The following is a 17,066-nucleotide window of genomic DNA, read 5'->3' as shown; positions in this document are numbered from 1 at the left end:
GATGAATCAAGAGAAAAAAAATGGGACAAAAGTGTATTGACATTGCCATCTTCAGAAAAGGTAGCAGGAAGTTCTTAAACTCGGCACTAAGAGAAACATATACTGGCAGTAGCAATTTACAGTAATAAAAGGAAGGAAAAGCAAAACAAAGAACCGAGAGAAGAATAAGACAGAACAGGAATATGGGGTTGAAGTAAGAATTCTTGCAGGAGTAGTAGGACAGCTTGCAAGTTCAGGTAAAGGAGAAAAGTAGCATTTATAATTACTACCACTGTAAACAGAAATACTGACTGCCAGCATAAACAAAACCTTCCTTCATTTCCAAAACACAAACCATCAGCTTCTACAGATGACATTTTTATGCAAAGCAATGAAGCCAAGGCTGTGTTTTAGTTTTCAACCAGAGAAAGTATTTTTGGATTAGTTTCATCTTCAACGCTAATGAAATTTTTCATGGAAGCATTGCTTTTAATAGTAAGATTGCCTCCCAGGCTCTCTTGGAACATTTTCCTGATAAGGCTACGAACATTATAAACTATGTTCAGTATAGAACCTCCCTACACTCAAATCATTCATTCTTATGAACAATGTTATGAGCGTGGCATTTATTCTCTTTCTTTCAGTGACATTTTCTTGGCTTACTTCTCTGGGAAAAATATTAAAGAAACCCCTAGTACAGTATGTATACTTCATTTAGCCCATCTGGGTGCAGCTATTTGATCAAGTTCACAATTTCTTATCCCATGGCGGATTTGGCTTCATGTACAGCATGCATGGCAAATATAGTGATGAGAAATTTGTCAACAAAGCCTTCTGCAAAGCAGTAACCGAGCCTTGACTTTGACACGGGGGTGAATATATAGTGCAACCAATGTCCTGAACACACTGAGGGCCTTTGTAGCCAATATGTGGCAGTGCATTTTTGCCCATCGAGTGTTGCTCAATATTAATAAATGTAAAAGTTAACTCAAAGAGATTCTCAATAAAGATGATGGTGAAGAGTTCTGTCAGGTCTCTGGGCTTTGTAAAAATCTTACAAGTTGTTTGTTCTGATAGTTCATTTTGAAAACCTAATCATCTTTTACTGAGTTGGAACCATGGAGGCTAGCGACAGAATGGTGGTGAAAAATTACCTCCTCTCTGCCTCCAAAAACTGCAGAGAGTTTGCAGACAAGAACCTTCCCTTGTTAGAATGATTCCGAGATGGTCAGGGTGATGCAAAATATTGCTATGGAGCAGGCAAACAGTCCCCCTGAGACCATTAAGGAGCAAAGAATTCGAACAAGAACACATCACGACTCCTCACACATTTTTCAGAGAGCATTATACTATGCAAACACACCTTCCAACAGATTAATATGTATAAACCATCACCTGTATACTGTAGAACCTCAGAGTTATGAACACCTCGGGAATGGAGGTTGTTGGTAATTCTGAAATGTTCACAACTCTGAAGAAAACGTTATGGTTGTTCTTTCAAAAGTTTACAACTGAACACTGACTTAATACAGCTTTGAAACTTTACTATGCAGAAGAAAAATGCTGCTTTCCTTTTTTTTTTTTTTTTGGTTAGTAGTTTACTTTTAACACAGTACTGTGCTGTATTTGCTTTTTTGGTTTTTGTTTGTTTGTTTGTTCTGTTTCCTGATCGTGTATTTCTGGTTCCAAATGAGGTGTGTGGCTCACTGGTCAGTTCATAACTCTGGTGTTCGTAACTCTGAGGTTCTACTGTACTTAGTGTTGTTGTATACCAGTAGGTTTCGTACATACACAAAAATGCTATATTCAATCATAAATTTGTTTTTGCTACTCAGAATTCTAATCTATTATCAAATCCCATATTTTTCTTCAGGTTAGGAACTCAGATAGGAAGGACAGGCTTATATAGATTGCTTTATTTCTTGTAACCTCTGACCAAGCGTTTTTCTAACTCATTTAAGAGTGAAGTATAAACTTGAACTTATTTTTCTGCAGGGATATAAAAGAAAATCTCTATCATTTATTTAGAAAACAGGGTTTCATACTTTTCCAAATCTCACTTGTTTGATTTCACTGATAATTTCATCACTGATAATTTTACGGAATAGTCACTGAGTGTTTGTACTCTTCCACAACCACCTTAGATAATTTTCATGCGGAAACAGAACAAACAAGCCAAGCTGAAAGCATTCAGCAAACAAACCCTACACATTACATCAAGCAAAAACACAAAAGAACTGTGCTACCAGTAAACTGTTGCCAGAACACTGACATACCTGGGTCTTTGCCAAGTTTTTCTTTTATTCCAGCTTTGACCAGCATCACCGTATAGTTACTGTTACCCTTCAACAGTAGTCAAACTTTGACAGCACCCTTTTTGCCAATATAATATAGCCAAAAGTAAGAAGACTTCTTACCCCAAATGGTGGATACGAAGTAGCAGCGGCAGCAGAGGCAACACCCACTGTGGGAGGTGGTATTCCTGAAGAAGAAGGTGGGAACAGACCCAAGGCATTCAGATTTAATCCAGGAATTAAATGTGCTTGAAGCTGCAACGGTAGAAGAAATTATTTAGCCTTACAATGCAAGTTATTAAACTTAATCAAAATCCCAGTTGGGATAATGGAATAGCCTCTTTTGTAAAGATGCCAATGTTTTACTTGAAATCTACATTCTTGAGGATTCAGATTTCAGACCTAATACCCAGACAACTCACTTAGGCCAATAAGGTTAAAAGCTTGGCTCTAATGTGACAGACAGTCAGGTGTCTCTCACTACAACTTTATTTTTCAATAAAGTGACCCACAAGATTGGAGAAAAGAAATCCAAGTGACAGGCAGACCTTTAGACCACATGCTTAGAATGAGGTTTAGTACAAAAACAATAACCCGCCTGACTCTGTGATAGAAATTCAACAGTCCTTTAGAAACAGAGCGGCTCCACCCATAACCACTAATTCTCCCTGCCTCCCATACTGCTAAAACTGCAGGTGGACTGCAGAGCGTTGAGTGTGAAATCCCCCCACAGTGCTCACAGGATGAGCATTAACTATAATGAAGCTACATGTCACTTATTAGATCAGTGGTTCTCAAGCTATTTACCACTATGGGCCACATATGCAACGCTCCGTGTTATGTGGGCCACATCCACACAATATATATACTACCTGTATGGCCCTGAGATGTCACATGGGCCACAGCTGTTTGCTGATTGGGCCGCAAGCAGCCCACAGGTTGAGAACCACTGGACTAGACTGTTCCTGGGCAATTTGACCAGGTCTAGTTAGTAGGAGGTGTTGTAGCATTCTAACACACCAGAATCTTCAGTTAAGCCCCAATTCCTCCCCCGCCAAGTTATTTCCCTGCAATGCAATTTGACATATTAAACCTGTTACAGCTAGGACAGAGACCCCATTTAAGGCCATCACTAGACACAAACTGTGGGACATTAGGTGCTAGGATTTCCTTTATTGCCAAAGACCAAGCTAAAACTGCAGTTATAGGGCAACAAACTAACTTGGAATGACTGGTCAAAATCCATCCAATAAAGCATTAGAAAAAAAAACAACATAATTCACACCCACTGTGAAGGTGGTGAAGAACAGCCCTGGTATTTCTGATCAGTCTGGACAATCGGGAAACATTGGCAACTGAAAGACATTTCCCACCTGACATCCAGAACAGAACGTTTTGGTTAAGTGTTGATATATATCTGAATTTTTCAGAGAATCATAAAAATGTAGGGCTAGAAGGGACCTCAAGAGGTCATCTAGTCCAGCCCCATGCATTGACTCAGGAACAATTATACCTAGACCAATCCTGACAGGAGTTTGTCCAATCTGTTCTTAAAAACCTCCAATGATGGGGATTCAACAACCTCCCTTGGAAGCCTATTCTAGTACCTATCTATCTTTAGAGTTTTTCCTAATATCTAACCTAAATCTCCCTTGCTGTAGATTAAGTAGATAACTTCTTGTCCTACCTTCAGTGGATATGGAGAAAAATTGATCACCATTCTCTTTATAACAGCCTTAACGTATTTGAAGACTTATCAGTCCCCAGTCTTCTTTTCTCAAGAATAAACATGTGCAGGTCTTTTTTTACCCTTCCTCATTCCCTTTTATCAATTTTGTTGCTCTCCTCTGGACTCTCCCCAAATTGTCCACATCTTTACTAAAAGGTGGTGCCTAGAACTGGACACAGTACTCCAGGTGAGGATTCAACAGTGCTGAGTAGAGCAGAACAATTACCTCCTGTGTCTTAAGTGTGACACTTAGAATCATAGAATATCAGAGTTGGAAGGGACCTCAGAAGATCATCTAGTCCAACCCCCTGCTCAAAGCAGGCACAATCCCCAATTTTTTTTTTTTTTTTTGCCCTAGATCCCTAAACGGCCCCCTCAAGGATTGAACTCACAAACTTGTGTTAATACACCCCTGAATGATGTTAGCCTTTTTCACAAATGCATCACACTGCTGATTTGCATTCAATTTGTGATCCATTATAACCCCTAAATCAGTGGTTTTCAACTTTTTTTCATTTGTGGACCCCTAAAAAATTCCAAATGGAGATGTGGACTGCTTTGGAAATCTTAGACATAGTCTGTGGACCCATAGGGTTCTGTGGATCACAGGGTAAAAACCATTGTTCTATGGTGGTAACCTTTTGTGGACCCCTCAGATAGTCTGTGGACCCCCAAGAGTCCATAGACCACAGGCTGAAAATAACTGCCCTAGGTCCTTTTCAGCAGCACTACTGCCTAGCCAGTTATTCCCCATTTTGTAGTTGTGCATTTGATTTTTTCCTTCCTAAGTGTAGTGTTTTGCATGTGTCTATTGAATGTTTTCTGGTTGATTTCAGACCAATTCTCCAATTTATCAAGGTAATTTTTAATTCCAATCCTGTTCTCCTAAGTACTTACAACACCTCCCATCTTGGTGTCATCCACAAATATTATAAGCACATACTCCACTCCATCAATCAAGGCATTAATGAAAATGTTTGGTACCACACCTAGGACAGACCCACGCAGGGCCCCACAAGATTCAACTCACAGTTTGACAGGCTGTATTCAGAGTAATTATGAATAGTTTGCTTTCATCCAGTTGTGCACTCACCTTATAGTCATTTCATCTAGACTACATTTCCCTACTTTGCTTATGAGAATGTCATGTGAGGCTGTATAAAAAGCCTTACTAAAGTCAAGATATATCACATCTACATCTTCCCCCTATCCACTAGGTCTGTAACCCTGTCAAAGAAGGAAATTAAGTTGGCTTGGCATGATCTGTTCTTGACAAATCCATATTGGATACTACTTATCCTATTATCCTCTCAGTGCTTAAACTCATTGTGTAATAAATTTATTTCAGTATCTTTCCAGGTATCGAAGTTAGGCTAACTGGTTTAAAATTCCCCAGGTCCTTTGTTGCCTTTTTTAAAGATAGGTATTACGTTTGACCTTTTCCAGTCCTCTGGGACCCTCATCTGTCCTCCTTGAGTTCTCAAAGATAAATTGCTAGTGATTCTGAGATTGCTCGAGTTAATTCCTTAAGCACACTAGGATGAATTTCATCAGGTCCTGCCGACTTGGATACATCTAACTTTCTAAATATTTTTGAACCTTTTCTGTCGCTATTCTGGCTTGTGTTCTTTCCCCCTTCTTGTTACTATTGTGTAAAAGCATCTGATTACAATTAACCTTTTTAGTGAAGATTGAAGCAAAATAAGCATTAAACTCCCAGCCTTCTTGGTGTCGTCCATTATTAGCTCTCCTTCTCTGTTAAGTAGTAGACCTACACTTTGTTTTGTCTTTCTATTGCTCCTAATGTATTTATAGAACCTCCTGTTATGTCCTTTTATGTCTTTTGTTAGGTGTAATTCATTTTGTGCCTTACCCTTTCTGATTTTCTGCCTACATGCTTATACTGTTCTTTTGTTCTAAAAGTTAGTAATTTGCCCATGTTTCCACATTTTGTAGGATGGTTTACCCAAGTCTTCTCTGGTCTACCGATCTCTACCTGTGACACTGTCAAATTACAGGGTAATACTTTTTTGCATTAGATAATCAGCAACTATCCTCATAGGACCAGGTTTCAGAGTAGCAGCCGTGTTAGTCTGTATCCGCAAAAAGAAAAGGACGACTTGTGGCACCTTAGAAACTAACAAATTTATTTGAGCATAAGCTTCCGTGAGCTACAGCTCAATGCATCTGATGAAGTGAGCTGTAGCTCACGAAAGCTTATGCTCAAATAAATTTGTTAGTCTCTAAGGTGCCACAAGTCGTCCTTATCTTCATAGGAGTACAGTTCTTTACCTTCCAAATTGAAAAGGACATATTTCTGCTCCCAAATTAAAGAGTGAGTCCTACACATGAGAAAATAGGAAACTAAGGAAAGTCTCATTTACAGATTAAAGTTACCAAATAAAAAGATGGTTCTTATGTTAAAAACTGAACAGTATCAGGGGACTAGAAAGCACTTCCTTCAAGTACTTCATAGTACTGTGGCATCAAATGAACATTCATAATACAAATAAAAACTCCTTTCCAGTCTCCACAACAAAGGAAGGTAGTTTTGAAGTAAAATTATTCTTCAAGTCCTTCATCTAAGTCAATTTTCTCAATTTTTCCGACCAAAAAGAGATCCAATATATATATAAATATAGACGTAAAGAATCTCTCGGAAATAAACATCCAAAAATGACCAAGCCATAGAAAAAGACTCACATTCATAGCAGCAATATCATTTTCATAGGACTCCCTGATTTTCTTCATTATTTCTTCCTCGGCCTTGGCACACGTTTCAATACTGCCTTTAACTGTAATGGTCCGCTCAGGGTTATAGAGTGTCAAGTCCTGCAGTCTGCAGGCAAAACAGAAATGCAATGAATTACCATTCAAACAGTAGACTGTAATCAAAACGTATCAGTTGAGGCTGGGGAATTTTGAAACTGGCAAGTTTACCCTGGAACATACAAGATCAATTTGCAGCAGAACTCAAACATGATTTTAACAGACTCTGAAAGAATACTTCCCTCACAAAAGACTGGACTAAAATTAGTGCAATGTGATTCAGTGTCAAATGGTTAAGATTTGCTTGGACGTGTCATAGACTCTAGCAAGGAGAGATTACCTACCTTGTATAGTAACCTGAGTTCTTTGAGATGTGTCCCTCTGGGTGCCTCACATCAGGATATACACCCACCATCTGCTCTTGATTGGAGATCTTTGTCAGCAGTGTCTGCAGGTCCACACCTGTGCTCCAGACACCTTTGGGCCCCAAAAAGAGGGGCAGATGCACTACCATTCCAATTCCTCCTCAACCACAGAAGTCCGAAGAAAGAGATTCTGAGGCAGAGAGGAAAGAGTAGGTAGTGGAGCACCCATAGGAACACACATTTTGAAAAATTCAAGTTACTGCACAAGGTAAGTAATCTCCTTCTTCTTCTTCAAGTAGCGTCCCTATGGGTGCCCCAGGTCAGGGGACTCTCTGTGCCAAAGAAGTGGATTCAATATGGACTGCAGACAGTGTCACCAAAGGCCACGTCAGTTCTGGAATCAGGCACGAGAGGATAATGCTGGTAAAACGTGTGCAGCGAAGACCAGGTGGCTGCCCTGCAGATGTCTGAAATGGGTATATTTTTCAGAAGAGCTACAGAGATAGATTGAGCAATAACTCTTGGAGGGGAATGAGGCTTTGTAGCATGACAACATAACATGGAACCCATTTGGACAATATTTGGGAGGAGACTGGATGTCCCCTCATTCATTCTGCAACAGAGATAAAGAGTCTAGGAGAAACCCAAAGGGCCTGGTCCTGTCAAAGTAAGAGGCAAGAGCTCTTAACATCCCGTGTGAGTGAGGCTTGGTGTAAAATAGTGGCTAGTGAATCTTTTGATTAATGTGGAGTTCAGAAGACACTTTAGGAAGGAAGCAAGGATGTGAATATCCCCATAGGTTCAAATGGGGGTTTCCTCAGAGCACTGAGAAGTAAGGAGAGGTCCCATGGCAGACTTGGCTCCTTGACAGGAAGGAACAGGTTGAATAGCCTTTGATAAATCTTGCAGCAGTAGGGTGAATGAAGACTGAACACTTCTATAGGAGCTGTGATGGCAACTAGCTCAACTTTGATGGAGCTTAGCCATAAGCCTGTGGTCTTTAAATTCAGAATGTAATCAAGGATGTGAGCCAAAGAGAACTCAAGAGAAAGCATAGCTTGATAGTTGCACCAAGCCTGGAAGCATTTTCACTTTCGCAGGTAAATTTTCCTGTATTCAGTGTTGTTGTAGCCATGTTGACCTAAGGATATTTGCGAGACACAGTGGGTGAGGAAATAACATTTATTGGACCTACTTCTGTTGGTGAGAAAGACAAGCTTTCGATTTTACACACAGCTCCTCTTCAGCTCAGACGTCTGTCTCTTCACCAACAGAAGTTAGTCCAGTAAAAGATATTACCTCACCCACCTTGTTTCTCCGGTAAGTTTTCCTAGTTGTTGGCCCCGATGTTAAGCAATACCCTTTTAACTTCTGTAGAGCAGATCTCTTCTATACCAGCCAGCCACTGAATAGCCACACTGAGGCAAAGTGTTGTGAGACTGTCGTAGGGGACGAAACCCAAAGCCTGCCACCCCCCCCGTGTGCCTCTCCCAGGCCATCCCTGCCTGATTGAAAGCAGGTGGCTGCTCTGCTGCTGTGCACTGCGCTGCTGGCTGCTGCTACACCTGAGGAGGGGGAGGAGGCACCAGGGATGAACGTAACTTAAAGGACTTACTGGTATGCCGGAGTCCTGAGTGGAAGAGGCGATTTAAAGGCCCCGGGGCTCTGGCTGGGAGACCTGGGGCCTTTAAATCACCCCGGAGCTACCACCTGCAGAGGCAGCTGGGAGCCCCGGGGCTCAGGGGTGAATTAAAGGGCCTGGGGCTCTGGCCGCTGCAGCGCTCCAGGCATTTTAAATTCCTGCTGGAGCCTGGATGCCAGAGCCCTGTGGCTCCAGCAGCCGGGCTCAGGTGGGGATTTAAAGGGCCCGGTGCTCCGGCCACTGCGGGGAGCCCCCGCCTGAGCCCCGCTGCCAGAGCTCCGGTGGCGCTTTAAAGGGACCAGGGGGCTCCCCACAGTGGCAGGGGAGCCCCGGGCCTTTTAAAGCACCACCCGAGCCCCACTGCCAGAGCTCTGGCAGTGCTTTAAAGGGCCTTGGGCTCCCCGCAGCGGGCCCTTTAAATCCCCGGGCCCTTTAAATCCCTGCCTGAGCCCAGCTCCAGCAGGTGGTGCTTTAAAGGCACTTTATTTTACATCCTTTAAAGTCTATAATGTGTTGTATACGGGTACAACAAAATATAACGAGTTCTGCTTCTGACTTTCCACTTTTAACTGGCCCTCGTAATCTTGTGGCGCTGGTGCACTGTAGCTTCGTTTTATCCCAGCAGCAAATTCTTGATTTGTAGGACCAGTAATAACCAACAATGGATAAATTCTTAATAAAGTTACCCAGAGAAAAAGAAGAAATGGATAGTTCATCAAGCGATGGCCTGAGTTCCACACCCAGCTTTCAAACTGAAGTTATACAAAAGAAAGATGCGGCAAATCTACAAGATAAGAAAAGGAGTTTTCAGCAGTCTTGGCTATCAAGGTTTACGTGGTTGGCGTGCAATAGTGAATCAGACAGAGCTTTTTGCTCACTCTGCAAAAGTTGTTCTGAAAAGAAGATCTTAATATTTTCTAAGAAGGCTGAACCAACGTTTATTTCGTCCAGATTTCAAGATTGGAGACATGCATTGCATGGTTTTACATCACACGAAAAATCATCCTGTCACAAGGAAGCGGTAATGAAGCATGCTGTTCTGCAATCACAGGTAAATGTTTCTGCACTAATGTTGGCCAGTTACAGAAAAGAATCACAATCAGCCAGGAATGCACTGCACAAAATTTTTTAACAGTGTTCAGAACCTAGCTCAACAAGGAATAGCATGACATGCCATAATGAGAGTGATTCAAATTTGATGTAGGTCTTGTTGCTATGCAGTACAGATTGAGAGGAACTGAGACAGTGGCTTAGTCGCACAAAATACAAGTGGCTGTCACATGAAGTTAACAAAATAATCGCAATGATGGCGCTAAGCCAAATTGTGCAAAAGATAAAGGCTTCAAAGTTTTATGCCATTGTAATGGATGAGACTACTGATCCGTCAAGAAAAGAACAAGTAAGTTTTTCTTTAAGATTTCTTTTCTAGTGAAGACTGGGAGATTTATGAGTTCACTGGGTTTTACCAAACTGACGCAATGGATGCTGCTTCTCTTTTCAAAACTGTGGAAGATACGCTTCTCAGGTGTGATTTGCCCTTTTCTGATTGCCAGGGGCAATGTTACCACAGGGCCAGTAATGTGTCAGGCAAATTTACTGGGGTCCAAGCCACAGTGAGGGATCGAGAGCCAGGAGCGGAATTTGAGCACTGTGCTGCACATTCCCTTAACCTTGTCATGCAGGATGACATGCATAATATTCTAGAATGTTGTGGTACGTTTTCGATAGTGAAAGATCTCATCAGTGCCATCAGGGAGTCGTATGGCAGCGTTCAGAGTTTCAGAGTGAAGGGGAGCCTTCTTTATGACCATTGTGCCCGACAAGATGGACACCAAGGATCAGTGGCATTAAATCACTGTTCCACAACTAGGAAGCCAGGATGAACTGCCTAGATGAATTTAGTTACTCTTCTGATGAATCTGGCTCAAAATGTAGCGGATTCTCGAAGCAACTTCAATCTTTTTCAACGTACTTTACACTAACAGTTTGTGAAAACCATGGGTCCTGTAGAAGAAGCTAATGCAAAAATTTAAAGCCCAAATGTATCACTGGCAAGTGTTATAAAGAAAGTTGGCCTGTTGCAAGAGGTGTTGAGCGGGATGCGCACTAACTCATCATATAATCACTTCTGGGAAACAACAGTAGAGAAGGCAAAAAATCTTTATTTAGATGATCCTACACTCCCAAGAAAATACAAGCCACCAAGATGGCTTGACCATGGAAGCCTTCCGCATACCTTTAGTGACCCCAAAGAGTATTTTCATCAAATATATGTCAGGATCATTGATGTTTGCAAAGTTGCCGTTGAACAGAGGTTTTCAACAGAAAGCTTTACATTCATAGTAAAATTGGAGAAGCATATAACCGATGCAGCAAATGGCTCGAAACAGGACACTGTCCCAATAACTGAAGCTTTCCATGGTGACATTAACACAGAGAGGCTATTTCTTCATTTAGAAATGTTGAGTAATATTTGCAGATCGAGAAATTTCCAGCTTAATTTGGTGAGAAAAGTGAAGCAATCTCTGAAACAAAACGAAGGCTTGAGTGACTTGTTGTCAGAAGTTACAATTCTGAAATTATTCTACACAATTCCAGCTACAACCTGCACCACTGAGCAATCATTCAGTTGCCTGCGCAGACTGAAAAATTATTTGCGAATGACAATGGGACAAGAATGTCTAAATCACCTGCACATTCATAACTCTGCCTCTGAATTGGACATTGCAAGTCTCCTGGATGCCTCCATTCAAGAACCAAACAATGACAAAAAGTATTTGCTGCCTTCTGAAGAACATCGCAAAAGAAGGGGCTATTTTAATTTTAGAAATATTTGCTTTTGAGGGTTATTGATCCAAGAGTGCTTGGTTGTTTCAGTATTCAAAAGAGTATTAATAAAGTTAATATTCTTAAATACATTTCTTATGATAATCATATTGTGCAATAAAGGGAAACGGTTAAATGCTTACTGTTTCCAGTCCATTTTTACATTATTTAAAAAAATATATATCGGCTTACAATGGGGGGCGGGGAGGGAGTGGGCAGAGAGAGAAAGAGACTTAGACCCATCTTGGGCAGCACCAAAAATTATACAGACCTGCTGCTCCTGCCTATGAGGATGACTACTAGCATCTCTTGTCTCACATTGTTTAGGAATTTGAACAGTAGAGGGACTGGGAGATAAGCATATATCAGAACTCAAAGCCAGGTAATGGCTAGGGCCTCTCCCATGAGCTGTGGCCACATCCTCCCCTTGAACACAACTGTCTGCACTTCACCTTGGATGGAATTTTGAAGAGATCTACCTGCGGATGTCCCCAGGTAAGACATCTCTCTCTTGGAACAGTTCACTGTTCAGTTCCCGTTCATGGCTGATGCTGAAGCGTCGGCTGAGGGAATCCACCACTGTGGTCTGTAGTCCTAATAGATAAACTGTTAAGATCTGTATGCGGTGTGATATTCACCAGTTCCATAGTTTTATGGATTCAGTGCATAAGGACGAGGAACCTGCTTCTCTTTGCCGATTGATACAATACATTGTTGCTCTATTGCCCAGCATTATTCTGATTGGGAGGTCTTTGATGTGTGGTAGGAACTGTTGGCAAGTGTAACGGACTGCTCTGAGCTCCAATATGTTGATACAGAGGATCAGCTCCTGAGGGGTCCATTTGCCCCGACCTGTGAAGTTTTGGAAGTGCACCCTAACCTATGAGGGAGGAGCCTGTATTGATAATTGTGGGAGGAAGCTGCATAAATTGAACTTCCATTCACAGCTTTTGTGGGTCCTTTTACCAAATCAGAGAAACAAGGACTCTGAGGTACAGACACCCACTTGGACAGACTGTGTCTGTTGGTGGTGTAGACAGTTCTCAACCAGGCTTGAAGATATCACGAGTGAAGTCTTGCTCAGGGAGTTATGAACATACAGGCTGCCATACAGCCCACAAGTTGTAGGCAAACCCTTGCAGTGGTTTGTGGGCTCTGTTGTATTGTTGAAACAAGTTTGGACATTGTGGTAAATCTGTCCCTGGGAAAGTATGGTCTGGAGAAAGAGGAGTCCAGAGTGTCCCTGATGAAGTCTACATGTTGTGTGGGTGTTGGAGCAGACTTCTCCATATTCAGACAGAGACCCAGAGAGCGAAACAGAGATGGAGATTTGCTGGTTGCTAGCTGTGCTTTGAGAAGCAAGCGTCTTTTCAGGAACCAATTATCCAGATAAGGAAAGATGATGATGCTCATCTGGAGAAGATAGGCTGCTGCAATTGAGAGAACTTTGGTTAAGATCCTTGAGGTGGTTCAGAGGCCGAAGGGCAGGATGTGACACTGGTACTGGCCCCTGCCCACCATATAATGTAGGAATGGTTTGTGCGAGAGATGAATGACATGAAAATAAGCATCCTGGAGGTCAAGGGAAACAAGCCAACCTCCTGGATCCAGAGAGGGAATTGTTGCTGCTAGGGTCACCATTCTGAACCACTGGGAGCAGATTAATGTGTTTAAGGTCCTGAGATCCAGAATTGGTCTCCACCCACTGTCTTCAGGACAAGGAAATACTCAGAATAGAACCCTTTCCCAATGACATCCCATGGGACAGATTTGATCATGCCCAGCTAAAAGGAATTGTACCTTTCATAAGAGATCTTTGAGTGGGTTCCCTGAAGACGGATGGGGGAGAGGAGGTGGTAAGGAGTTGAACTGAATGGAATAGCCTATAGAAATCATTTCCAGAATCTGTCTGAAGTAATGAACTTCCAGGAATGTAGGAAATGGAAGAGATGATCCCCCATAAGGGTAGGAAGGGAACAAATGCAACCTAGGAGCCAAAGTGAGAGGTAGTTTGTGATCCTTGACTAACGGGTCAAAACAGACATTTTGAAGACATTACTGGCTGGGAGAGGGCTGTTTCTTAGGGAATCTAGGCTTCGTCATGGAGTTCAGCCAGTCTCGTGGGATGGTAGTGAAGTGAATTGTCTGTAACCTGCTCTATTTTCTTTTCATCACAGATTTATAGATGCTCAAAGATCATAGTGTCATCAGGGAGGCTCTGAATGTATGGAGGGACCCATCCATGGCATCACTAACCAACTTGGGGCTTTTGAAAAGAAGGTGCTTGACCATATTTTGTATTTTCTGGGTGAGGCCAGAAGACTGCAGCCAGGAAGCTCAGCACATGACTACTCGCATAGCCATAAAACATGCAGCTGTGTCAGTGGCATCTAGCGAGGCCTGGAAAGATGCCTTGGCGACTGCCTGTCCCTCTGTAATGAGGGCCTGAAATTGTTCTCTCTGCTTCTGAGGCAAGTGTTCAGTAAAAATGAAAATTTTGACTAGACTGCGAAGTCACACTTTGCTATCGGTGTTTGATAATTGGCCACTCTGAATCGCAACTAGGCCAAGGAGTAGTTCTGCCGAGAAGGTCCCATCATTTCAGCTGCTTGTCAGATGGTGTTGAATGGAACTGGAGTTGCCTGTTTCATTGGTTGGCAGCCTCCACCACCAAAGAGTTGGGAGGTGGATGGGAGAAAAAAAGTACTCTGAGCCTCTAGGAGGAATGTCATATTTTTGTCAGCTTGTTTACATGTGGCTGGAGTTTGCTGTACCGTGCATGCTGGGGTAAGCAAATCTTCATTGATGGGCAAGGCAATCCTTGCCCTGAGGAGGTGAATGAAGGATATCCATCCAAAGAACGGTGGATTTCCTGAATCTCCTCTAATGGAATTTGTAAGGTGTCTGCCTCACTTTTTAGGAGTTCTTGAAAAGCTCAGAAGTTGTCAGGGTAAGATGGCGGCGAGGCACAACAGATTCATCTGATGAGGAGGAGGATTTGTGGGAAGGAGGTGCTTCTTCCTCTTCCACTGCTTCCTGCTCTGCAGGAGGTATCTGGGTGACAGGACCTAAGGCATTGGTTGAGATCTTTGATGTGAGGTCTTTTGGGATGGCACCCTGTAGAAAGGGTATCCATAAGCAGTCCACAGATTCCAGTAAGCCAACTGTGATGAAGCATAAGGGAATGGGGCAGGACCCCAAGTTTGTCCTTGACAGGATAACCAGGTATTCTTCCTGCTATGAGCTCCTTCTGCAGTGTGAACCTTTAGGAAGGGAGGTTGGAAGTTGGAGGAACCATGACAGACCTCTGTATCCATAAAGTGGGCCAGTGGTGTAGGTACTGATTGTTGGGTCCGTACCAAGCTCCGAGAAGAGATATGAGCTTCCATTGTTACCAAGGTTAGACAGGGACACTGGTGAGGTGGTATGGCGAATTCTGTAATGGTACCAGCTGGAAGTATCCCTCGGTACCCTCAAAGAGTCTGCGTGGGGACAGTGTCAATATCGGAGGGTGAGTCACCATTGAAGAAATGGACAGAAAGTGAGTAGCCTCCATGAGGTGAGTTGGTACTGGAGAGGAGTATCTCTCAAGACATCTAAATGACAGTGATTTAGGTTCTTTGAGTATTCAGAGGTTCCCTTGAACTAGAAGCCTAGATGATACTGGGGACCCTGGAGAGGGTTCCTCAGGAGTAAACATATTGGGCGGTCCTGAAGACTGCACCAAAATAAGCATGGCATGCTTTTCACCTCAGGCTATGGAAGATAGTACAGATAAAGACTTTACCTTGGTTCCAGCTTTTGAAGGCACTGAGACAGGTGCCAGGATGTTGGTCCCGCTCTAGATGCTTTCTCAGTATACAACATAGCCTCCTTAGTTGGTACCGTGGTCGCAGTATCAGACGGAATGGGAGCCTCACAACTCCCAAGGACTGCTGAACCAGAGGTGGTCGGTGGAACAGACGTACAGAGGTAACTCGGCTCTTATGGGTCTCAGGGAGCCCTCCATAAATAGGAGTTCAAATCTGTCCTCCCTCCATTTTTTAGATCTGTTTTTAAATCCGAAGCATTACATTTACAGGGAATGTGGGTTTCTCCCAAGCAGCAAAGGCAGCTTGAATGTCTGTTGCTGAGCGAAAAAGACCTGCAGCAGGTCTTGCAGAGCATAAACCTGCACTCAAGGCTGTGAATGTGGCCTGGGGAAAAAAACCTAGAGACCAAAGGGCAAACAAGGAGCAGGGAAGGGGAGAAATTCCCTCAAAGGACAAACTTTTGCTAATAACAGAAAAAAATTAAGAACTAAAAGAAAAGGTATAAAGAAAGCAAGACATAGCAAGCCGCGAGGCTCAACACTGCAATGCTCAGTCTCTAACCACAGGCAGCTGAAAAGTCACTGGAGTGGCGACAGGTCAGCTCCTCCCTATAAATCCTTTTTTCAGGCACAGGGGTGTCTGGGGTGCAGGAGCATAGACTGACGACAAAAATTTCAGATGAAGAACGCACAGGTGCGCACGTGGCGCGCTCACAGGGACACTACCTGAAGAAGAATTACCCCTTCCTGGCCACCCACTAGGGCTGCTGTCGAGGAAGCCAAACCCCTGTGCTTTGGATCACAAGGGTGTTTCAAGCCTCTGGAGTTTGAATGAAGTCCAGCCATTGCTCCAATCTAAAGGTCCCTAGCCTTACTCTCAGACCTTTTATCTGGCACCCCCACCTGAGTGTTGGAACCTGCTGTCCAGCCCGGAGGCATAGCGCTGACCCTTCAGACTCTCCAGTATTTAAAGACACCCCTCACCTGGAACTCCACCCAAAATGTGCGATCCTTCTGATTTACAGTTTAACTCTCTAAGGGACAAGTCAAAGCAGTTGTGAAGTAGTCCAGTCTAACAACTTTATGCTCTTTACTTAACAGATAAAGCACAGGAGAGTATAGTATTATATAAAACAATAAGACATCATAAATGCAACATCCCTCACTAGCTCACCAGTCCCTGGGGAGACCTTGGCGGGCGGGATCATCTCTGTTGTGTCAGGCAGGGTCCTCTACCTCCTTGCCCCCACAGCAACTTCCCTCAACTCAATCGGGGCAAAATGGCTTTTGCTCCCAGTTCTATCCTGAGAGTCTCCAGCAGGAGTCTATAACAGTCACAAGCATCTTTTTGTTCTGCCTTCCGGTAATTTTCCCTGCTCTCAAACATTTTGCCCATGTTACAAAAAACTATCAGGTTCTTTCTTTCATCTCCAAGACTGTTTTCCGATTCTCCTTCTTTATAGAAATTCTTATTTAATCTCTTACTTTCCTCTTTCCCTTTATTTTTCTCCCTTTTATATTAATTACACTTCTTGTTTCCCCCTCCTTCATCCAGTTTCCTAACTCACTTCCCTCTTGTCCCTCCTCCTTCGGTGTGTCCACTCCTTTATTGCTCTCACTTCCCCAAACTTTATTCAAGAGGAGAAGTTCA

At 42.9% G+C, this 17,066-nt stretch overlaps 1 protein-coding gene across 1 annotated transcript in view; it reads right to left on the bottom strand.

Annotated features, from left to right (window-relative positions):
- IGF2BP3 (insulin like growth factor 2 mRNA binding protein 3) overlaps positions 1–17,066 on the bottom strand; it is a 168,619-nt gene that overhangs the window by 38,793 nt on the left and 112,760 nt on the right. Inside the window, exons 11-12 of the mRNA XM_084618393.1 lie at positions 6,706–6,841; positions 2,397–2,528 (exon numbers count right to left, since the gene is read on the bottom strand). Of these exons, the coding sequence (XP_084474519.1) occupies positions 2,397–2,528; positions 6,706–6,841 (268 nt within the window). The remainder of the gene's footprint in view (positions 1–2,396; positions 2,529–6,705; positions 6,842–17,066) is intronic.

Source organism: Lepidochelys olivacea (assembly GCF_965140295.1).
Source record: "Lepidochelys olivacea isolate rLepOli2 genome assembly, chromosome: 2".
In the NCBI taxonomy this organism is placed as follows: domain Eukaryota; kingdom Metazoa; phylum Chordata; order Testudines; family Cheloniidae; genus Lepidochelys; species Lepidochelys olivacea.
This window is presented reverse-complemented; position numbering and strand designations above follow the sequence as displayed.